General features: G+C 32.7%; 2 protein-coding genes across 3 annotated transcripts; both read right to left on the bottom strand.

The window, feature by feature from the left end:
* Window positions 1-1,575: 1,575 nt before the first annotated feature.
* On the bottom strand, window positions 1,576-12,308 carry LOC148604692 (fibrinogen-like protein A). 2 transcript variants are annotated; one of them, XM_088549379.1, is made up of 6 exons: window positions 11,833-12,308; window positions 4,821-4,963; window positions 4,361-4,457; window positions 2,774-2,938; window positions 2,467-2,500; window positions 1,930-2,055 (listed from the first exon to the last, which is right to left on the bottom strand). In XM_088549379.1, the coding sequence occupies exons 1-5, from the start codon at window positions 12,125-12,127 to the stop codon at window positions 2,475-2,477; spliced, it is 726 nt and encodes a 241-aa protein (XP_088405505.1). In that variant the 5' UTR covers window positions 12,128-12,308; the 3' UTR covers window positions 1,930-2,055; window positions 2,467-2,474. The 2 variants fall into 2 exon arrangements, with proteins under 2 accessions (XP_088405504.1, XP_088405505.1); XM_088549378.1 differs by lacking the exon at window positions 2,467-2,500 and having other exon boundaries at window positions 1,576-2,055.
* Window positions 12,309-22,100: 9,792 nt separating this feature from the next.
* On the bottom strand, window positions 22,101-25,774 carry LOC148604691 (heavy metal-binding protein HIP-like). Its single transcript, XM_088549968.1, has 3 exons — window positions 25,496-25,774; window positions 24,675-24,759; window positions 22,101-22,615 (listed from the first exon to the last, which is right to left on the bottom strand). The coding sequence occupies exons 1-3, from the start codon at window positions 25,730-25,732 to the stop codon at window positions 22,185-22,187; spliced, it is 753 nt and encodes a 250-aa protein (XP_088406094.1). The 5' UTR covers window positions 25,733-25,774; the 3' UTR covers window positions 22,101-22,184.
* Window positions 25,775-26,177: the final 403 nt, after the last annotated feature.

Raw genomic sequence — 26,177 nt, 5'->3', positions numbered from 1 at the left:
TGATTTCAAGTTCAAATTTCTACAAATAATTGATAAATAATTGTTGCATGGTTTGTTGCGCTTCCAGCATGAAACTTGGTTAGAAATGAATGACCCTAATGTCAATAGTGTTTGACAATGTTGGTCATTATTGTGTCCGTGTCGTTATTTTACTTTTTTGTTAATTTTGAGGAAGTGTAATCGTCCTGGTACCGTGGATTGCTTTACTTTTGTTGGTGAGGCCTTTCAGAGATACTTGAAGGTGTGTTTACACTTATTGCAGACATTTTGGTGATCTCTGTTTGTGTTTACTATTTTTATAAATGTTATAGGATGCGTTTGGTACTTCGTTGTGTTTTACTATATCTGTTCTTTTTTCTATTAATTGGGTTACTCTTTCTGTCTATATATGTTGAGGCATTTTATTAGAGTGAATATTATTGTGTGTTTCTTGTTTCAATATTTGTTTTACCTTACATTAAAGGCGAGTGGTTAAGACCCGATAAAATTATCATCGTGAAGATGAAAATCAAGAAAAAGTCTAGTATTTTAATTATTTGTCAATGAATAACAATTGCATAAGCAATATACATGCTGAGTATATTCAAACTTTTTCGATGTTTTTACTATTTGATTTATTTATTATGGTTTAACGTCATAAGGCAGGTATTTTATGCATTTCAGGACGAATGAATGACCGATTAAACAAACCCTGTCTTTGGACAATAGTTCGATTAGCCCAACCTGATCTGTGCAATGCTCGTTCACGGACTCAAACTCATTATTCTGTCTCCGGGCCATCAAATCATTACTCTAAACACAGCGTGTTTGGTATTGGAAAACTGACCACCAAATTTTAGAATGTTAGTGTTACTCTGTTGGAAACATTGAAATCATGATGCGTAAAAACAAACATGTTCTTACTTTTTTTCAATTTGCTTTTTTACCGTCACATGCCATACCGCTGGTGCTTTGTAATTGTAACAGGCAAGAATTACTCATCCGTTTCGGACAACCTGAGTTTACATCGGATGTAGTTTGGGTCTATGAAGGGTAAAACAAAATTACCAAACTAATAAAATCTAGGCAGTAGTCGAAGAGTAATCAAGGGAACCAAGGTTATAGCGGTAATCAAAAGAATGTAATTCAGGGACAAAGACCAGGCATGGAAAACAGGCATACAAAACAAAGAACATAAACTAAAATCATACATACACAGTAACAAACTCAAATGAGCAACTCGGACTCCACTGAAAACTGGGAGCATGGACCCAGAAATTTCAAAACAATGGTGGGTTACACCTGGTTTTATAGGGCGCTAAAGCTTCCGATATGCTTACTTTTAGTCGATATAATTCAACACAAATTGGCAGTATAAAATTGCTACCAGTAAAAATTGGTTAAATCGGTAGACAAAACAGTGATGTGTGTTTGTCTTTGTGTGCTTTTTATTATTATTATTGTTTTGATTGTTTGCTCTTTTGTGTCGACAATTTGGTATTCTTTCCTTCCTTCTTTCTTTCTTTCTTTCTTTCTTTCTTCTATACCAACAAATTTTCCTTCATTTTATCTTTATTTCTATTCAACTATTCTCAGTTATTCTACTAATTTGATATGGTACGCTCAACAGACGTAGTAAGTCCTTACGTTTTATAAAAGCTAAGTTAAGTGCATAACATAGGTAATTGATATCCTGTGTGGTTTCCACAATTTGAAAATAAACACGCTTGCTTGCCCTTGAATCAAATTAAAACAAAAATGATAATTAGAGACATATTCTTCTATGTTGATATCTTAATCTACAAAACTTATTATGCTATCTTCAGTGGGGCTTGATTTTCATTGAAATAGACTTTAAAGCATCGAAATCTCTGAATTCTCGCCAGTAAATAGAGTCTACACCAGAAATGTTGGTTGCTTTATAGATCCCGTTAGCATTGACGCGTGCGCAATGGTTGAACCACCAACCCCCCATTCTACTATCAGCTGCACAATTATCCGGGGGACCATCATTATCTTGGTCGAGTGTGGTAAATTTCTGTCCATTCAAACTATAAACGCCAATCATAGAGTCACCTAAAAAAGAAAACTGTCCATTAAAATATACTATTATTACCCAACATTATAGCTATACAACAAGTTTTAATTTATTCATCCTTACCTGCCCACGAAGCAAGACATCCAAAAGCCAGAAATTTCTAACTTGGGACAGGCGCACATAATGCCACGGGGTTAAAGTACTTTGGAATGATCACGACCCTTCCCTTTCAATATGTCTTGGTGGTTATTAACTTTAATAATGAATTAACGTTTTAAAGACATAACTATTACTTGTCTTTTATTCATTTCAGTCAGTTTTTGAGTTCTTGTGCGTTTTTTTATTTGTATTCTATTCATGCATCAGTTCAAATATAATATGAACTACTTTGATTTCGATATCATGGATGTTGACCCATTTATTTGCTTTACGACACTAAGTATGTATACCTATATCGTCAAATTCTCTTTGAAATCTTCACCACTACAAGTCAAAATATAAAATATGACAGGATGTCCACAAAAACACTTTGTATTCATTTAGCTATGGTTGGTTATGTAAAATGCATGGGGAGATTGTTTAGCTTGTTTAAAGATATAAGTGGAACAAAACCAAAAAATGTATTCCAGATTCAAACATTCAGTTATTACTCCAAATAATGTCACAGGTACAAACTTATATTTTAGAATTCCCATGAAAACCGACAATATAAAGGGCTTAACTTTGTTTCTAAAATAGTTTAAGATAATGATATACCTGCAGTTCCGCTATAATCTGCAATCGTAAGTCTGTATTTCGTTGATTCGTCGCCCACAATAAACGTGGAATATTCAGCATATGCTGCAATGCCATCAAAATCTTCAATATCAAAGCGTAGTGTATAGTTATTTGATGTCGTCAGGACGTTGAGATTGTCATTACCTGTAAACAATACAATAGACAATAGAATACAATAGACAATAGACTACAATAGACATGACGATTCAACTCGTGCAAGAATAGGTTCCGCGCACTCATTAAATCTGAGTGTTGTTCAGAACTAGTGGTCTTATTTTGGTTATTCACTCCTTCAAATTAATTATCTATTCAAATTTCACAACAAAATGTGCATGATTTTTACAACGACTACTACTTAAAAGATTTACACTAACTTTTCATAAGATAGTATTAACCTTTTTTACTCATATAAACACATATTTACTCATCAATAGATTATTAGGCATATGATATTCTTTCCGATTGAACTAGATTTGGTAAAACTTGAAAAAAAACCAACATAGTAGATATGTAAATGAAGGGCGGATCCAGACATTTTAAAAGAAAAGGAGGGATGCCAGCCAGGGTTCCTCAGAAAAACTGGTGTACTAGGACATTAACCATTTTTGGTCAATTATAAACATGAAAATTAAAACTTTTCCAATGAAAAGAAGGAGTGTCATCAACACACACACTGCTTCCTGTATTGGCCACTGTAAATATTGCATAAATATTTGCATATATTTTCCTACATCGTTCAGTATGTTACATGATCTATACCGAAACCCTTTATTTGAAGTGAACAAATTCATTGACCATGTAACAATATAAGGTGTTACTTTGTAATGTTAGAGCGTGATTTCCACAGAACGAAATTAGACGGAAACGTGCAATAAATTCATATAATAGCATGAAGGGCATGATGCCATTTATAACATAAATGCGTTTTTTAATAATTTCAGTTTAGCTATACAATAAGGAAGTTGATGAATTAAGTGTAAGTGTTTGTAAGAATCAGGCAGAAAAGGAAAAAATAGAAACATGCCCCTCAAAATCCCACCAATCTGACAATGTAGTATCACTCAAGGATACTTTCTTTATTTGAGAAGACCATTATTTGATCTCTGCATCACTGGCTTTGTACAGAAAATAGAATATTGGAAAAATGAGGTTTTTGACAGAATTATCTGGATTGCATTCTTTTGATTACCGCTATAACCTTGGTTCCCTTGATTACTCTTTAAAAACATGGCAGTTCAGAAAATCAAAATGAAACATTAAGCTATTTGAAACAATGTTCAATTTAAATGCGATATGGACAAAAAGAAATATTGTTTGTTTATTTGATTTAATCGGTATTTAATTTCTAATATACCGTTTACAAAGCATTTCTTTTTTTTATTTGTGACCACACGACTTCGATTTTGTTTTACCAATTTTTGTTTTACCAATTTCAGTATAATTTCAATCATCCAAATCTGATTTCAATAAAAGAAAAATATTTAAAATGCAGAATGTGGAACCAATTCGGATGTTTTTATGACAAAAAGGTATAACTAAAAATATATATTAGTGGAAGAACATTACCGATCCAGTACTCCTTGTGCACATCACCGAATCCTGCTTTATATGCTGCCCAGGTAACATTAAAATTGGTAGTTCCATCAATTCGACGTTGTATAACCTGGCAATAAGTTATTGATATAATGTTTATCTGTGACTTGTTATATCTATTTAAGGCTTCAACATGTAAACCAAGCATTTGATATCTTAAAAATAAAGTTTTGTATTTTTTACACAATCTTGCTTATGCATTGCAGACGAGTGTCTATTTCAAGGATAAGAACTAACGCTTATCGATTTTTAATTACTGATCCTACAATGTGGCAGTATCTTTTTTGCATTGCCGTTTTCCTGATTAGACTGTTTCTGCTGACAACCGAACCTGTCTGATTCGACTGATGACCATCATCATGTCAGGAGTGTTATTTCCACGTACTCCTTTTTTCATTGTTTCGATGTTGTGGTATTTATATGTAAATATTACCGTCCAACCACCTCTGCATTCACGTCTCATGTCACAGTAAACATTAATTTGTCGATTATCAGCTAACGAAATTCTGTATACATCGTTATCACTTCCCATTGGTAGTTTGTAGCAGTTGCTTTCCACGGTTGTGGACAATTCAACTAAAAGCATAATTGTGAACCATAAGATTTATTACTAAAGTAACTTTCACTAACTTATGCAGAAGTTAAGACTAGTACTAAAAAAAATATATGATATCACTTTAAGAATGATGAAATACGTGAATACAAATAAAAGGGATTTTGCATACTTCATTTTATATACATGTTGTGAAAATGGTTTCACAATATAAAGAACATACCTGTCAAGCGAGATGGACCCGTTTACAACGGACGGTTAATGAATGATCTCCGCAACTATTTTACCTACTACTTCGCTCATATGAGGTTGAGTTTATAAAACTGACCTTATCTAAAATAATAAACATTGTTTAACCAATTTGATCTCATTTTCCGCTATATACATGACATTTGCATTTAAACAATCATAACATCCGGGAATTGTATACATCGCAGCTACCCCACATATTACGGACACTAAAGACCATTAAAGAGAACTGATTTGTTTACTGTGTTATGGTTTTTCTCTCCTCTTTCGTCCAAACGGGGTATGACATTTTATGAGCCACTCGGCAGTCTTTAGTAGAAAAGCAGAGGACGTTTACTCTACCCGTACATCTGATCCATGCTCACAATTCCTAATGAAGTGAAGTCCGGATTGCCTATATTTGTGTTTATGTTCTTTGTTGTGTGTATCTATTTTCTTTGACTTGTCGTTGCCCCTAGATAATGTGTGATAAGCGTTTGATTTCTGGGTTCCTTAATTTTTTCCCTAAATACATAACAAATATTATCATATAGATAACAATGATATACCGAATGTTCCCTGTGTACAATTTTTCGATTATTTACAATGTTAAATAAATTCGGTAATTCGAACTTGCTCCCGCCAAAATGTCACAACACGAATAACAATTCGCCGTTCAGAATATTTTAAATTTATGTTGAAATGAATGATGGAAGAAATCTATATAATAAATTGGAAAATGATTTGGTTATTATGAATAACCAAAATGTAATCATTCGTGCTAGGAACGCATTTAGATTTTACTTGTACATGTCTGCGGAGTAAGATTCACACACCCGTTAATCTAGGCGTTCTTTGCGCTCTTGATCGTACTTTGGTCATTTACTCTTTCCAATTAATTATCAAATTAGTTTTTCACCTTTTTTTTGTCGTTTGGTTTTCTGATTTTTTCTCCAAACTATTTGTATTAAGATATTTTAATAAGTACAGAAACCGCGAACAAAATATTTATAACTGAATCGAGTTTTTCCTTACAAATTAATGAGTAATTAATAAACATACCTATTTTTTTTTTTTTTGGTGACATATTATCACAAACTTATCTCCAAATATGCACAAATTGCGTTCTTCATCAAAATAAATGACGAATCAATAGTCTTTTAATGATCTGATCATATTATTTTTTATTATCCTCCATTGAAATATTATCTCCATTTGATACTTTTATGCTAATAAAGTATGAATAATAAGTATTGAAAATCCTTTTTGATCGCAACAAATTTCGTAACTTGATGTAAATCGAATAATTTTGTGATATTATGGTTGTAATAAGTAGGGTAAAACACTACAGTTAATAAAGCATAAAATAAACCGTACATTATTGAACAATCGAACGTAACAAGAGTTCCTGAAACAAAGAATATACCTAACACATGCCTTTATTCACGGAAAAAGAATATTTATGATTTTTAATTCCCTATTCTGACATGTATTTTCAATATAGTAGAAGAAAGACTCCTTATGTGTATTTGTTCAGACAACTGCGCCGGTCCTATGTTGGCTTTTTTTACTAAGAATAATATTAATAAACAAAATAAATGTGAAAAGCGGCAAGAAAGTTTGAAATTTGGCATAAAATTCAATATTAAAAAAAAATAACAATTAAGTAGATAGTTAATACAGACGATAAAAGGATGTGGTAGATCAGCTGCAATTTCATAAGCACGTTTTATCAACCTTTTGCAAGATTTGCTTGTTGTATAAAGATAAATAGCAGGAAATGGATGCAGATTAAATATTTTGTTGCATTGCTCTGCTATGACATTTATTTTATTGAGGTACATTGATAATATGAATCAATCCGTCTTTATTTAATAGCCTATCATACAAATTCTGAAATTGCTAACAACAAGGGTGTTATAGTTGCAAGTATAATTCATTGATAAACTATCTTATAGTTGGAATATATTGGGAATCAAATTCAGATTTACCACTTGTGTTCAGCAATAATGTTTTCTTGAACTCAATCAATTTTCACTAAATAAAGACGGCTATTTGTACCCATGAAATCATCTCTTCATTTCAATGAAAACTAATTAGAAATTTTGACTTTTTTTACCGGGTTTCATTTTTATGCTTTAAATATATTTTTTCGTTCTGCACCATGTTTTAAAGTCGGTCTAAATCAGGGAGTCCAAAGGTATAAATGTAAACTTATTTTTATTGCAACACAATATTATTATTATATTATTATAGTGTTTCATTTTCCAGAAAAAAAAAACAAGAGTTATGTGAGCTACTTATCACTGAGTATACCCCAACTTTCCCAAAAAATGTGTTTTCCCTTAAGTCGGTAAACAAGACGTTGTTGTCCAACAAGACCTAGAAAAATGTTACAAAAGTTCTGGTTACGTACCAAACGACGGACAGAGCTAAAACAGTATACTCCCCACTTCCTCGAATCGGGGGTATAGTAATAACACTGGTTTCAATTATCTAAGATCATATATTGTTTTCTATAGGACAATGTAAAGGACACATTCAATTTTTTATCAAGTATTTTACAATGAACAATATTTCTTGTTCTGTCTAGTGTGTGTCTCTGTTTCAATGTATAGTCTTTATCCTGTTTCTTTGTGGGTTTCCGCTAGAATCGTGGTTCCCTTGATAACTCTTTTATCATTCATTTTGTGTCAGAAATAGCATTTATTATGTATGCTTAATTATGTACGTTGTGCCTGAATACATTTTTGCTGTTGGGTAATATTATGGTACTGTCATTGTACGTGTCATTGTCATTTCACTTGTTGTTTTGTGACAACTTGAATATTACTGAATCTTGATAAAATATACAAAACAAGATTCCATTCGGCAGGAGAAATGTTGCTATTTTGGAGTTGAGTGACAGTGTATAAATCACTGGGAAATTATACTACAAGTTTCAAATCTTAAAGGAAGAAGGGGAACAAAGATGCTATAACACCTATGTAGCTTAAGTTAAAGTATATAGATCTCTATAGAATTTTACTACATGGTTCCATTCCTTAAAGATCTGGTTAAGATCCCAGCCTTAATTGTCAGAGAAATGGAAGCTAAAATGCACTAAACAAAACATTTTACTTGATTCTGGTCATTTAGTGGATCATATTTGTATGGATTTCTATAAAACTGTAAAAGAAAGTCCCGTACCAGAAAAGAAAGATTTTCATTGATTTCAGCGGTTATGACAATACACATTTAGAAGTTAGCAGTACAAAATAGGTTAATCCTTGAATTCTGTAAATATGTTGTCCGCACACCACTCTTCAAATCTAGGCGTTCTTTGGCACTCGTGATCATATTTTGTTATTCACTATTTTAATTTTAAAATAATCCAATGACATAGATAGAGGTGTATAAAGGTTGCCTATTTCTTAACTAAACAAAAAAAAAGGATGTCACAATTTAGGTCAAACGTGATGCCAGCATGCAGTCAAGTTTTGGATTTAATCATCTAGACAAACTGGGGTGCTGGTCCAGAGAGCATGGGATACCTGGATACCATCAGCATAAAAGTCCCTGGTTCAAGAACTAGAAACATTTTAATCAGTATGCATTATACAAACATGATTGACGGGGTGTCAGCGTACTAGCTAATGATTCATCTCAAACATCAAGTGCTCAATATAAGCCATATTTAATGACAATAGCAGACACACCTTTCTAGATGTCGATTTCACACACCAACTGTCAACTAGCATCCACTGATACTCTTCGGCTAATATACGTATCATATCCAGTCTATAGAGGGAATGTTATAATAAAATATTTTCTGGTGAATGCATGCATAATTTTATTTCCCGTCATTATCTGAACAATTGGTCAATTTTAGATTAACGAATCTAAAATTATTTAAATGTACCCAATTTATATTCTTGGCCAATTTCTTTATATTTCTAATTGAAAACCTATGCATCTCCAAAGAACTGAATATGATTTTGATGGTATACATAACAGTAACAAATCTTATGAAGTTTTCGAAATTGTAGGTCTCTATGATATTATCATGGAATACTTATTCAAAATACAAAGAAATAGAACTAAACTCATGACAACATGCAGTCAAATAATTTAAGAAAACTGTTTACAATCGCATTTCAGAAAAAAACGTTTATTGAGAGCCCTTTAAAAAAACGTTGTTGGTCTCTTTGTTTCGACAGCAGAAAAAACATGAAGTAAATGACTCACCCACACTACATGATATCTACAGATTGCACATGTATTTATTTCCGTTACTCAGAAATATGAAAAAAATCAAAGATCTGTAAGTCTTAGTTTTTGTTCGGGTCACAATTACATTTTTTATTGCAATAAAGTTTTTATTATACATTTCACTATAGAAAACAGTTTTTATGTTACATTTTCCGTTACGTTGAATGCAAGAAGACAATTTTTTTTTAAAAATGACAAAGAAATGATGACAACATAATTCGGAATTCAATGATATAAATGTATTATACATTTTGTTTTCTCTTCGAAAGAGTAATCAAGGGAACCAATGTTATCGCGGTAATCAAAAGAATATAATTCAGGGACAAAGACTATGAAAAACAGACATACAAAACAAAGAACATTAAGTAACTAAAATCATACATACAAAGTAACAAAAGCAAATGAGCAACTCAGACTCCACTGAAAACTAGGAGCATGCACCAGGTGCACCAGTAGGGTAAGCATCCCCTGCTCTTCTAGAAACACCCGCCGAGTTGCTCATAAAAAGTCAAGTCCGGGGTAGACGAAAGAGGAAAGGAAAACTATGACATGTTGAACAAATCAGTTTTCAGTTTTCATGGCGCAGATGGATACACCATAACGATCCGCGAGTTCATGATGACGACCATAAAACTTCTGTAGTGATGACTTCAATCTGCAACATAACCCTGTTCCAGAAGCCTATTTGTCCGAATTCTAGCGAGATACAAAAGGTCTGCGTAGTTTCGGCAAGCTCTGTGTTGTGTATTACTTGTGATATGAAAACTCCATACGCATGTGCTGAAGGGATATTGCCATATATGAAAGGAAAGTTGACAATTCTGAATGAAAAGTCATCACGTTTGTCGGAACGTTTGGTCAATAGTTTTCCTTTACCATCGATTTCTAAATGTAGATCAAAATATTAGGCTGACTTCACAGTGTATGTAGCATCCTTTATCTTAAGTTCTTTGGGGTAGATTCGATGAATCAAATCCCCAAAATTAGAATTATTTAAAGATAAAACGTCATCTATGTAGCGGAAACTGAGAGTAAATGATCTAGCTATATGATATTCTTTCTTTCGGATCAGATCAGCTATAAAGTTATAAAGCTAGCCTCATTAGAATGAAAGAATAGGTCAGCGAGTAGAGGAGCACAATTTTTGGTCATCACCATTCATCATCTTTGATTATTTGGTTTATATTAAAGCCTTCTATCTATCTTTTGACTATTCGTATTTTACCAATGATGGTAACAACAGAATTACCGAACACTACTCCGATCTATTATCAAGTCAAGTCCAAAATACCTCTATAAAAATAGATATTACATCACCAGAGTAGCAGGTACCGCAATGATCCTGACTTGGTACAGCCATTTCAAACGAAATGGTGGGTTAAATCCACGTTTTACAGCACGCTAAACCTCCCTCTTCCAATGTGGTGGGAATATATCGGTTGTAGTTAAATAGAATTTGCTTGATATAGCGTCAGAATCAGTAAATCAGTGGTTATATCGGCACAAATAATAATTTACAAAAATCAACTCAGCGTTTTAGACAAAACTGAGTATTTTACAACAAAGGACCAATATATGAAAAAGAATTTGGTTAGAGACCTTTTGAAACGCATTTTATCATACCAAAGATTCTTGAGTCTGATACGCAAATGTTAATTGCGTTCAAGGACATGAGAATAGTCAGTATTTGCTCTAGCGTAGCGAATAAATTGTGAAATAGATACACCATATGCAGAAGATATGTTGCTACAAAGGTAATGAAAATTTACAATTTAAAAAATTTAAATCTCTTTTACTATAAATCTTACTACTAAGATGATCACTGTTGTCGAATTCGAGATGTTTTGTAGACTCATTAATCATGAGTTCTGGTGGATACATTGAAGGTAACCATTTACCAAAAAGTTTTGTAAATGGACAATTCATAATCAATATATCTGTACGTAAAATTAAAGGATTTGGCGTCTTTATGTTTTTATTTTTCACAAGGTTCTGAAGAAATCCAGAATCGTGTAATTACAAAAGCAATTTGGCTAGGAGAGGAGCACAATTATTGCACATTGGAAGTGTGACAAATATGTTATCGACGAGGAAATCAAGCATTCTACAAACATGCTTTTGTGTGTAGATGGTTAGGAAAATATGTGGATTTTTAACCTAGGACAACATTATTACTTGAATCAGCAAAAGATCTACGAATAAGTCCTTTTCAACGAGATTCCAATTCATCATTTGAAGTCAAAAGGTTGAAGAAAACTTTTTTTTCGAAAAACAGCGGGACTTTACATTTTCAAGTAAATCTTTTGAATTTTTAAGTATCCACATATGATTAATGCCAAATGACATAATTGCAATTCAAATACACTGTATTAAAAAAACATCAAAATGTAATTAGATAAAGGTTAAAACAAACCTGCACTTGGAATTTTCCTTATATGCCTTTTTCCAACAGCAGTAACTGTCTCTGGGAAACAACAATTGAACAACGCGCAAATATTTTTCTCCTTATCATAGCTTGCAGAGCAGCAGTCTTTCGTCTTACTACAATCAGAAGCACACGATATAACAGACTTACAGTACTGTATTCCAATCGGTTGTACATTTGGTGCAACATCTGTATCCTTTTTGGTAACAAAGTTTTGAAGAAAAATATCATCCGTTGTAACAAAAGGTAAAAATGATACTAAGATGAGAACGCTTATTTTCATTATATCGAATGTCTAGTTCCTTGCTTCCAATGTCTTTTCTCTTGAGTAGTTTACAAATGAACCAAACAATTTGTTTTCTTGAATGAAATAACAGGCATGAGATTAAACTGATATGATGAAATGCGTCCTATTACTCTGCACTCATTAAGTTTGTGTAAATATCAAAATAAATTTATAATTTCAGACATCCGATGTTTGTAGTAGAATAGAAGTATACTAAAAGTTCCGCAGATATTAATCAAATCAATGAAACGTAAATATAAACATTCTTATTATCAAATTTTGCTGTAGTATATAGAGTTAGATTGGCTTAAATACAATCATTAATTTTGAAATTACGACGGCAAACATCAGTTTTAATAATTTGAAGCCTATAGGCGATTCATCGATGTTATTTGTTTTATTGGCTACATCGTTAAAAGATGTCGCGGGTTAGATCTTAACTCTTGTATTTTTTTTTTTAAAGATTTTATTAAGTGTGTAAATTACACATGATAATTTGTAACTAAGAGACTCTAAAGAGCCTAAATCGCTCAACTGGCTTGATAAAATATATTATACTTTTTGTAAAAGCAGTTATGTGTTTTTTCGTGGATGCAAATCCCAACATTTATATTGTGCAGGAGACCCAACGGAACAATCATTTCAACTTTTTTTCAATTAAAGTCAAATGTTTTCACATAACCAATAGCAACCAAAATAGAACGCCCCAAAAAGGGCACAAACTGCAACATGGGTAAACTGATTTTATCGACAATTTGACCACAGATATATCTCATCGTGCTGAACAGTATTGCCTCCAAGTAAATTTTTTGCTAAACCTAAAGGTGGTGGGCATAAACACGGAAAACTGATGATTGTCCCGTTTATATTTAGTCACGTGGCTATATTTTATAAGGAATCAAAAGACCCAAACATGGTTTTGTGTAAAATACCGTGAGAGCAATCAGATTCTTTCATTGAATTCTGCCCATTGGTTTCTAAGGAAAAAAGTCATTACATTACAAATGGCTAGAAAACGTCCAAATAGGGCAATTGCTCCAACATGGATAAACAGACTTTTACGAAAATTTGACCAAGGATGGATCTCATCATGCCAAACACTCTAACCAAATGTCAGATATTAGTTAAACCTAACAATTTTGAAAATATACATGCACAAAACTACTGTCTGCCCACTATGTTATGCTCTAGGAACAGCGGTCATGTTAGTCTACTGCTACAACATTACCACATCAATTCTATGTAGAATATCCTAGAGAACTTTCATACCCAGTTTGGTTTTAGTTAGTTAATCAGTGTCAGAGGAGAAGATTTGTTGGGTAATAACATTAGAACAGCAATAAAAAGTCAAAAAGGGCGATTCTCACGCACAATTTGACTACTGATAGATCTCATCATGCTAAACACTTTAACCAACCCCGTCAGAATTTGGCTTAACCTAACGGTTTTGCAGATAAATGTAAAAACTGTTGTCTGACCCACCCCTCTGTTTTATTTTTAGTAACGCCGGCCTGGTTAGTCTACGGATAAAAACCCGCCGACATCAGTTCTATGCAGAATATATAAAAAACATTTATACTTTTAAGTTTTAATTGATCCAACAGCGTTAGAGGAGAACAGGTTAGAAAAATTGTTTACGATCGCGGCCGACGACGACGTTATGGCAATATCGAACAATGCTCTGTTGGCTAGGTAGGCTACACATGTTACGAATTTCCTAAATTTTAAATCTTAAATGTAGTCTTATTTTAAAACAGTATCAGATGAATGAAGTATTTCTAGAAGTTTCATAAAAGGCTACTCGTTCGACACGGAAACACGATGTTTTATCAGAATAACTGCAATGTCGAAGTATTTGTGATGGATGTCTGTGGACTAAACATAATCAGAGACCGTCCACGTAGAAATCAGGCAGATCCTTTGATATGAGTTGTACATGGTAAATTTTATCCCACCAATTTATATATTCCAAAGTTATGTTATGATGTCATAAACAACAAGGATTTTTCTGCATCGAAAGTGGATGACTCAGAATGTATGCACAAAATTTCCTGACAAATCAACTAAATCATGAACATATTAAGGAGAAATTTCCTTTGATTTAAACGTTTATACTGCGTTATGTGCTATTTATTTCAGCCTGATCATTTTAATCAATTACAAACTAATAGTCATTTATTCGAAAACATTATTTTTTATCTCTCATTTATGGAGATGTTTTTAAACAAAATGTTGCACGTACCAGCCACTGTCTGGGTCTTCCATTGACACCGAATATGAATAACGCTAAACATCTTCTTCAATATAGAATAATAGTAACTTTTCTACTTGTACACTGACAACATCATTTGGAAAATCTCGACTAACGTCACACACCAACAGTTAGTTGCACTACCATATTTTTTTCTAATAGTGCATCTAAATTATTATGGTCTATCCCTTTTCAATGGAAAGACCTTCTTGTATTTCTTCTGATTATATTTTTTTGCCGCCAAATTTCCCCTCTGCTGATTAAATTGTATCGCAACAAGATTTTGACAATCTTCTGCAATCTGAGATAAGACCCTGGTATTCACCATGTGAGACGTGATCATTTGTCTTCCAGAGTAATCTGTCCCGTAGCGGAAAAACTCATTTTGGTAAAAAATTTCTTAAACCGTTAATGGTACACATAAGCAAAAAAATCCAAAATGTTTAGAAACAGAGGGCAGTACTATTTGACAATGTTTTGAAAAGATTTCAGGTTTCCCTGGTTACGCGATTTCGCGACATAAAATGAAACAATTCAGTTAGCCTCTTTAAAACTCTAAGTCGTACAGACTTGGGACCTTCACTATTGATCTTAGATGATATGTGTGTCAAAAAATGTCAAAGTAAAATGTCACTTTGAAATTTAACCTTTGTCCTGTTATGTGACTAACTTTAAAACGTAAATAGATAGGAGAAAATGATGATGTGAAAAATGTGTATCTTCAATTGTTATGTAGAACACTAAGAGTTTTGATGTAGCGTTTTGACGTTATAGCCCCAAAACAGGTATTTTTAGTAATTTTTGCAGTGTTTTGCTTATCAATCACAAACCGCTGCAGATAGAAATGTACTGTAAATTACAAATATGTTCAATATAACAAGCTCTACAAGTAAAGAATGGTGTTTATTCAGCAATGTCAAAATAGTAAGAGATATGGTCAAAAACTTATTTTTCATTGCTATTTCAATAGTATCGGGTTTTTTTTTTAATTCGCTCCTAAAAAAGTCAAAGGTCAGAGTTATTTATTTAAATGGTAAAAAACTGGGTCGGGAAATGGTTTTTTATCACTTTTGCAAATATGCAAAAAAGAACGACAATTGAAACTACCTCCAATCAATTTAGAAGCATGTTCCACATCCAATGATATGCCATGATATATATTTCCGCATTACATAAAATCATTGAGAGTACACATTCCCAAATTACTATTTTACAATTTTCAGTTGGTTTCACTAATACCAAATATATTGATATCTCTTAAAATGTGTTAGAGAGTAATCAAAGGAACCAAGGTTATAGCGGTAATCAAAAGAATACAACCCAGGGACAAAGACCCGGCATGGAAAACAGACATACACAACAAAGAACATAAAGTAACTAAAATCATACATACAAAGTAACAAAAGTAAATGAGCAACTCTTCTCCACTAAAATCTGGGAGTATGGGCCAGGTAGGGTAAGCGTCCCCTGCTTTTCTAGAAACACCCGCCGAGTTGCTCATAAAAAGTCAAGTCCGGGGTAGACAAACGAGGAAAGGAAAACTATGTCTCGTTGAATAAATCAGTTTTCATGCTGCAGATGGATACATCATAACGATCCACGAGTTCATGATGACGACCATAAAACTTCTGTAGTAATGACTTCAATCTTGTAGCAACATAACCTGTTTCAGAAGCCTATTTGTTAGAGTTCTAACGCGATACAAAAAGTCTATGTAGTTTCGGCAAGCTCTGGCATAACGTATGAGTTGAGATATGAACACTCAATACGCAGGTGCTGAAGGGATGTTGCCACAGATGAAAGGAAAGTTGACGATTTTGAATGAAAAGTCATCACGTTTGTCGTAACGTTTGTCAATAGTTTTCCTTTAACAGGATAACAGTACTACTTAAATATTAAGAGTATGATCTATGTTCCATTTTGATTGAAATTTCATTTAGAGTTATACGGTCATAAGGATTAATTCTCACCAAGTCGTTGTTCTGGGATAGAAAATAAATTGTGTCTTTTAAAGACTCGGAGAAACAACAATATAAAAGTATGAGCAACTTGTATTACTCACGATGATATTATTAAATCGATGAAATGAATATTTTCAATCTGATAATGAAGGGTTATAGTAATGAGACAATTTTAATCGGAAATAAAGATATCGTCAGGTACGAACGACATAATAAACATACAGTAAATGACAATGGTTCGCATAACTGAACATTCATAGCCTCAAAACAAAGATTTGTTTATTATTTTTATTCATAACGACAATTGATATGGTAAATACGTCAAAGAGACAACAACTCCACCGGGAAGAAAAATGTCCGGTCAAGGCTACGATTGAATACATATTTGAAACATTTAATCAATATATTAATGAAACTCATTGAAACAATATTTTCATCATTTTGAAAACAATAGATTCCAAGTAATATTACATCGTTTTTTTGGTTTTTTTTAAATTTTTTTTCTTTCTATTTTTGGAGACAATCAGTTCAAGACTATTATCTGAATATAATAGCATTAAAACCTATGATTTTTCAACACTGTATACTTCTATTCCCCATACTCATTTAAAATCCCGACTTAAAAACATTATACATCGTTGTTTTTCCAGAAAAGATGGTACACCTAGATACAAATATATAGTTCTTTGTAGAGATTCCTCATACTTTGTAAGAAATAATTCAAAATCATCTTCCAAATATACAGAGGAAGATGTTTACAAAATGCTGGAAGTTTTAATCGACAACATATTTGTCCAGTGTGGTGGACGTGTTTTTCAACAAACGGTCGGCATTCCAATGGGAACAAATTGTTCTCCTTTACTTGCTGAGCTATTCCTTCACTCTTATGAGGCTGAATTTATAGCTGATCTGATCGGAAAGAAAGAATATCGTTTGGCTAGATCCTTCAATCTCAGTTTCCGCTATATAGATGACGTATTATCTTTAAACAATCCCAATTTCGGGGATTTGATACATCGCATCTATCCAAAAGAACTTGAGATAAAGGATACTACAGACACTGTGAACTCAGCCTCATATCTTGACCTACACTTAGAAATCGATGGTAAAGAAAAACTATTGACCAAACTTTACGACAAACGTGATGACTTTTTATTCAGAATTGTCAACTTTCCTTTCATCTGTGGCAACATCCTTTCGGCTCCTGCGTATGGAGTGTTCATATCACAACTCATACGTTATGCCAAAACTTGCCGAAACTACGCAGACTTTTTGTATCGCGCTAGAACTCTAACAAATAGGCTTCTGGAACAGGGGTATGTTGCTACAAGATTAAAGTCATCACTACAGAAGTTTTATGGTCGACATCATGAACTCGTGGATCGTTATGGTGTATCCATCTGCACCATGAAAACTGATTTATTCAACGGGTCATAGTTTTCCTTTCCTCGTTTGTCTACCCCGGACTTGACTTTTTATGAGCAACTCGGCAGGTGTTTCTAGAAAAGCAGAGGACGCTTTTCCTAACGGTGCACCTGGTCCATGCTCCCAGTTTAGAGTGGAGTCCGAGTTGCTCATTTACTTTTGTTACTTTGTATGTATGATTTTAGTTATTTTATGTTCTTTATTGTGTATGTCTGTTTTCCATGTCAGGTCTTTGTCCCTGGATTACATTCTTTTGATTACCATGGTTCCCTTGATTACTCTTACATTTGAAACGTTTTACGGCGATATTACAAAAAGTGTTATCCAACTTTCCAAATATTATTACATTGCAAAGTTAATGCTATTATTTTGCAATTAAAATGCACCAAGAATCGATAATACTTGCTGATTGAGATATGTAGATAATAGGTATTTTAACACGAACTTTAAGACAATATGAACTGTCTTTTGACAAAGTAAGACTAAACGATCATTGAAACAAAGAAATGACATTACAATAATAACATTTTGACCACCACAAAAAAAAAACACAAAACAAGTTTCATTAAAACTTTTGTCATACGAAACTTTTATTACATTTACATCAAAACATATAACTTTGATTGGAATAAAGTAATTTTCATTTTATAATGAAGTAATTTTCAATAGATGAAAGATGACGCTCTATGAAGTGTGTTTATTATTTTATAATTTATTAAATCTTTTACTATGGAAAGTAATTTGGATTAAGGTACATCTTATTTCACATTGAATAAAACCATATATAAAGGACAAAAATAGCAGATTGCAGAGAACAATGTAGGTGGTATATATTACGTAATAATATGAGACCTCACATTCATAGCTGCTTTTAAGTAGCACTCAACATAAAAATCATACACAATTGTGATTCATGGTTGGAAGCCGACATAATTTCATTATTGATATCTTGTTCAAAATGTTATAGAAAACAGAAAATAAAGTGGCTTGTCCCATAATCCTTGTTCATAGGGACAAAAGTATATTGAATGTACTGTAAAATTCAAAATAAAGGGGGAAAACTCTGTAAATGACACTGGATACAATAGAAACTATTGGCTTTTTCATGTAGATTATCTCCTAAGAGCAAACAGATAGGAATGAATAATAATATAGTCCTATAAAGCAACTGAATAACTAACCAAACTAAAAATGTGTAGCCTGGTTTAGGTGTATCACATTTTACAAAATTTGCATGATTCTTAAATGACTGCTACTTAAGTAATAACATAATTTCAAAGTGACAGATTTACTAGAGGCCTGTCATAAAGCAAAATTTTTATGACGATTTGACCATGAACAGTAGTACTTTGGTAAAAATTGAACTCCCAAAATCCAATAAGCTGGATATAATAATATAAAATTGTACTTGGTAAAACATTTGTATCATATAAGTTATGTAGAACGGCAAACACATAATGTGATCTCAAAAGGGTTATATTGATTAACGTTTGGTTGTTAATTCAAATGGAATCATTCGCCTGAGTATAGTTTTATATTTGAAAATAAGATATTTCTTCGATTATTAATCATTAAGTGAAAATAATAAACAAACACGATCATATTGAATTTTAGCATTTTATAATAATTGTAAAGCGCATTTGGGAATACATCAAAAGCAATGAAATTCAACCTCTTACAGTTTATGTTCAATCCACTGTATATTCAAAAATGATTAATTTTATATTAAACACTGTGTATTACCCGATTTCCTTCTTTTTGTCATGGATTAATTAAAGGAACAATGAAAATAAACGATGGATTGTGCTCCTTGTCGTGCTATGAGGTTTGCCCAACAAACTTTGTGATTTTGAGTCATATACTGTGATTATAAAATAGTTTGTGTTGGTTATGGTAATCCTTAAGATCAAAAGGATCATCGGAAATGTGATAAAGTGGCTAATAAAGGCCCATCAAGTGCTATAAATAATCGTCCTACCGAAATTAAAATCATCGCCGAAACAATGGCATCGATTGCACATTTTACGTAAACCAAACAGTAACAACAGCACTGACACAACAAGTAATTCCCAAAACACTGTTAACCCTATATTTATCAGAGATATTAACATATTTGGTCATGTTACTGTAAACCGTGGAATTATTGTTACTTATGTAGTTTATAAAATGTTATTGGGCAAATCGTTGAACCCAACACCATCAAATGGATTCAAAGATTCTTCTGCACAGAATGGGTTAGAGATGAAGGAATACTAACCCACTACGACAGGGTTAAAACGAAAGAGAGAAACAATATTGTTATCACTAGTCATTTATGTTAAGAGGCAGAACATAACTTCAGACTGCCCAACTGACTGGAAATGTGAATCACATAACATTTATGGACACAGCTTGACCCTGGCATGTTTAGTGACATTAAATGCGATGATGATTATAAAAATGATACTAATTGTGTAGAAACTGAAAATGATAAAACTGAAAGTGAAAATTAATTGAACAAAAATTCATAAAATTTTAAAAAAAAAGGGGGGGGACAGAGACAGCAAAAACAAAAGAATGAGCGTTAAAGTGCAGAAGCAGTAGTGCATGGGCCAGATAACGAAACCCTCCCACATTGGGATTTTTTTTCAGACCAATACTGGATGATAGACATATCAGAAGCATAAATCCGCCTGTTCGTCAAGAAATAAATGCAGTGTTGTCATTCAAAACTAGGGTCTAAAAGTAGATCACAATGTCACTTCTAAGTATATGTCTTTTGTAAACATGTTGCTTCCTGACGCTTGCCCTACCGGTGCACCTGGTCCATGCTCCCTGTTTTAAGTGGAGTCTGAGTTGCTCATTTGCTTTTGTTACTTTGTGTCTGTGGTTTTGGTTGCTTTGTGTTCTTTGTTATGTATGTCTGTTTTCCATGTCTGGTCTTTGTCCCTGGATTACATTCTTTTGATTACCGCTATAACCTTGGTTCACTTGATTACTCTTCCAAGTAAAACAAATCGTTTTGATTCTTTTTGGTGTTTTTTGTTTTGTTTTGTTTTGTTTTTTTTTTTTACAAATCGCCTAGTACAGACCAAACAGTTTAATTTGGCTAATATATGTTAAAATCGAAACAAGAATAAATTATTAAATGAGTTTCAAGTACATCAAAAATAGACGCTATATGGGTCTTCAAAAATCCGTCTACCGGCCCATAATTTCTGAGAATGATGATGTAGATAGTGACAGCGAACCCAACAAAGAGACAGAAAAACAAATGAACAGAAAAAATAAAAACAGAACAACTAACATAAAACTTCTGAGTCAAAACCAAATACACAGTCAAGACAAAACAGTATTGACAAAGAATATGGTTATTAACAGCAGTCAACTATCTATACTGATAAAAATAAAAAAGCAGTCATAAATCTGTTTCTTTTGATGCTTCACTGCAAAATTCCCATGAGATGACAGGAAAAACTAGGAGAAAAAAAAAGAAAAGCAGGACATACTGTACCTGCCCCAAAGACAGAGGGAGAGATAAAATCCATAATAAGCTAATAAATTGTATGTTAATCAAGGGAACCAAGGTTATAGCGGTAATCAAAAGAATGTAATCCAGGGACAAAGACCAGACATGGGAACCAGACATACACGACAAAGAAAATGAAGTAACTATAATCATACATACAAAGTAACAGAAGCAAATGAGCTATGATACCGATTTTGAACTCAACAATTTTGTATAAAAAATTAAGGTTCATCAGTACCTTTCGACAAATATGACCCCAATTTCACCACTGATTTCCTTCTGACTACAGACAAGCCTGTGTAACTCGAAAATTTAAAGACATTGCAATCCCTATATATAAAAAAGTTACATCAAGTTTATGTTAAATTGTATCAAAAACTTACTTTGCAGGGGACTTATTTTTTTCAATTCTACTGAGAGTGCAAACATAAACACAAACTTGAGATGTACTTGATATGGTCAACTCGTTTACACAGTTTAAATCACATGTGTATATGGCCATTGTCTTTCTATTGACCAGCATGTCACTGTGAACAGAGTTTCCCTTCAATACATAGGGAACATCTTAAAATATTATCCGGACGTTCATTTTCGCCCTCTCTGCTGAATTGATAAAACGTAAACAGGAAAAGTCAGGCCAGTTTTTTTATATATATAATTTTACATACAATATATGTAACTTTCTTGTATCTAAGGGCTGCTATGACTTTAAATTCTTCAAGATACACAGTTTTTTCTCTAGTCAAAGGGGAATAAGTTTAAGTAAAATTAAGGCCTAATTTGTCGAAAGGTAATGATGAACCTTAATAGTAATTTTAAAAATAGTAAAGTTTCTACATATTTTAATTGCATTTACTATTCAACTGCTGCACAACAATATGAAGTTGGGCTAAATTTTTGTCCGTTTCTCTAAAGCTTGAACCCAGAGAAGCTGCATCGTATGTATGCATCAGTTTCCATTATACTTCCACCTAATGCAGATCCGATACGGGCCTTAACAATATCACCAGCTTTGAGACTGACAGGGGTAGAGGAAGTAGCAACCGCTCTATCGTCATGGTCCATTGAATCAGCCCAAGTGATATCTCGTACGACGTCGTTGACAACTAGCTGTACGCTTGCATGGGATCTGTCGCCAGTTCCGGTGACAATGCTAAAAACATATATCCCTGGGGATGGGCAAGTAAACCAGCCATTGGCCTTATTATATGCATTTCCAACGTTGGTGTCTACGGTGTCATATATAATTGTTTGAGATGCTTTCATTCCTGATAGTGCTAGGTTGGCATGCAAATGGGCGTAGAATGCTACTTTTGTGTTGTCATCCTGAAGCATAGATACTGAAACATAAACCATAAGTTTTTCAATATTTATGATTCTGAATATCTACCAATTAAGATTATTATAGCTCAAACTTTAAGTAATGACATTAAATATGGCCGCCATTATAAACTTGTATACCAAATGGTATGTAAACCATCACAAATGCCTTCATAATCCGTCACACATCGGAAATGACAACTCGATGAGAAATGCAGAAAACACTTGTTCTAACCCCGCACCTAATCCCTTTCCCTTTTCATTTTCGTTTCGTCTTAATTGATCTTAGGATATATGTACATTATACTCTTTTATTGGTATTTATTACTTAAATCCGTTTTTTCTTTCTTTCTTTTTTTTTTTTTTTTTTTTTTTTTGTTTTTTTTTGTTTTGCTTTGGATTTTATTTTGTTTTTGTTTTATTTTTTTGTTTGTTTGTGTTTATTTGTGTCTTGTTGTCTTGTTTTGATTTTTATTTGTGTTTATGGGGTGTTGGTTTTTTAATTTTAATTTTTTTTTTCGGTTTTATGTTCTTTCGGTTTTTTTTTTGTCTTATTAATAATGCTAGTAATTTGTGTTGTTTTTTTTATCTTTTATTGTTTGTAATTTTTGTATAACAATTGCATGGAAGGAAGTTGATCTTAATTCAGCTATTATTCTAGAAACATGCGAGTACCACACATACGAATCATGAATTAGTTTGAACCAAAATATAAATATCATTTTACGCGTTGATTACGTAAACCCCAAATATGAGTTTCATTGTGCGTTTGGTTAATGCGTAATTCCTCATGATGCAAATTTAACCTTTGACCTTAGAAGCATTGAGAGCCTGATTTCAGCCTGACAGGAAGTTAACGCAACAAGGGTTAAAAATGCTCAAGTCCGAAAATATTCTTAACTTCCAAGTTCCAATCAAAGTCTTTGACATTGATGACGTCACAAACAGTTAAATGTTTTCTCAGACTTAAGTAATTTTTCAAGTTGTGTATCACTGGGGCAACATAACATGTGAAATTTTGACCAGGTCAGTATCAATGTACTTGTTTTTATTTTCGACAGCATCAATTCATCAAAAACAATTAAAAAACAGCTAATGGCAGATTCTATGTAAAGAAAATATAAATTTAGAATGTAAATGATAATAAGAATCCGCCTGATCCTGTAGAAGCAATGATATACAAAATCAGTTATACACGACATTATTTACATCAGTTTCGGCTGAGAATTGACCCCTGACATTACAGTATTACCCTAGTAAGTATAACGTCTACTCATTGAAATAAATTATTACAATATGAAGTAGTATTCAGTCATCCTTAAATTGTTTAGGTTTATGCATTGAAAATAACAGTTGTTTACTTTCATGTATATATTACATTTGTCTTTGTATGAAAATGCCCAACAACATTTAAGCAGCAGTCTTTATAAAAATCAGGCAGATGGTGATTCATACATGTCAAAAACCCACCAATACTAGTTCTGTTTCTGTTCAGAAACAGTTACTGATCACAAAACCAACCTTAGATTTTCATTTGCTTGTTGCGCTTTTAATATAAAAATTATATAGATTGTACATGAAATTGACATTTTCAAGAGTTATCGTTCTTGCTTTGGTTTTATTTGGTTGTTTTTAGCTGGAGACAAATGTATGATTTGCTAAAAAGTGCATATCTGAATGCAAACATGATTATCATTATGTGAATGTATAACATATGTAGACTGAAAAAGCATCGTTTGTCTGGTGGGTTTTTCTACACCATGTATCACTTCACCATAGTTAGTGTCTGAATTTTATGTAGTCTGGTACTTAAGTAGTAAACGCAACAAATTTAAACCATTTTTTTCTTAAAGAATTCGGGTCAGATCTGTATTCCAAAACTCTGGCACAATTTAACTATGTAGCGTATTTGTAGGCGTGTCATAATGTGCCTGATTGGTTCATGGACACACGTACTTTAAGAGGAATAGTTTTATCAAAGTTGTAAAACTTATTTGAAACTTTCTGTGGAATTTCAAGATTTTAAAATTTAGATACATCTTATTTTTTGTCATCGTTTGTATTGTTACATATAAAAACCTTTGCTTTGAAGTTGTGTCATCTGAGTAGTGATGTTATCTATCTGGTTTGTTTTCTCCTGGACGGCTTTCTGCAGGGACTCAACCTGGATAAATAAATTGAAATAAGTTCTTGCATAGAACCAACAAAGAAAACAACGGTTGATATATTATCAATACCTTATGTTGTGCACATTTATTTATGCTCATTTATCATATAAAGAATTAGTTCTGCTTCAGCAGTTTAATATATTGTGCAAAGCAATAAGACAAATGTATTTGCTTACATTGCGGGTGAAAGGGAAGTAATTAACTGTTGTTTATAGGGCATTCATCATCATCATTACCGTTTTAATAGAATTCAGATCGGTCATCATGCTTATATATTATCGAAACAATCACCCTTTTTAATACACATTTTTATTACTTTTTGGGGGAGGGTTCCTTTGTTTTGTTTTTGTTTTTGTATTTTGTATTTTGTTTTTTTGTTTTTTGGTTGTTTTTTTTTTGTTTTCTTGGTTTTTTTTTTGTTGTTTTGTTGTTTTGTTGTTTTTGTTTTTGTTTTTCTGTTGTTGTTTTTGTTTTTTATTATTTGTTTTGTTTTGACTCTTTTATTTTATATCTTATTTTTTTCTTATTTCAGCTTTTGTCTTATTTCTCAGGATATGAAGTAGCATGTGTTACTCGTTTAGAGTTGTTAAAAAAGTCGATCTAGAGTTTGCTAGGCAACTGAGGCACCTAGACAATGACCTAGGATTAGTTTTTAATTTGATATGTCACTTTTACAATGATTTAGATATGTTTTTGATTAAATGTTTCATTTAACATGCATTTGATACTTACTTGTTGGTCTTTCTGAGTGAGTCTATCGGCCAGTCCATGGACAACATTTTGCATTTGCACTAAATGAATATCTTTTTCTGCTAGTTTTGTTTTCAGATCCTGAATGTCCGTAGTAAGCTGGTGAATTTGGGATTGTACATAATTCTGGTCATCTAATAATATCCGTTTTTCTTTCGATGCAGACAATACGTCGGCGACCAAAGAAGCACATATTCCGAATAGTACAATGAATTTCATCGTATGTGTGTAATTGTGACAGAGTAGTCTTGTGACACTACAAGATAAGAAATATTATAGGTCAGCGACTTGGATAGATTATTTATCAATGTTTCATAATGGTCTAGTGGTCCATACAATTGTGTTGGAAATCATTTTGTATATTGAAATCTGGTTAAAGTGTACTATTGTCTACACTTTGGTAAAGCTACATTAGCTGTCATTTTCGTAAATGTTTGTTTCTGTTGAAATATACCTGAACTTAAAATTATTTCTACTAAATTGTACTTTTCCAGTATAACTTCATTTGATATCCACAAATAAAATGCATTAAATGCATGAAATATGTGTCTATATATTTATTGTCTTGCAAGACAAAAAATCGACCTGGATAAAGTCGTATGCATGTGACTTCTGGTGACCTTAATCCGCGTATGTGCTGTTAGGATCGCTTTTTTATTAAAAA

This window comes from Perna viridis, chromosome 10, assembly GCF_037379345.1.
Source record: "Perna viridis isolate PV_CMFRI_1.1 ecotype Kerala chromosome 10, ASM3737934v1, whole genome shotgun sequence".
Lineage (NCBI taxonomy): Eukaryota > Metazoa > Mollusca > Bivalvia > Mytilida > Mytilidae > Perna > Perna viridis.
The sequence above is the reverse complement of the archived record's forward strand: the minus strand, read 5'-3'. Positions and strand labels throughout refer to the sequence as shown.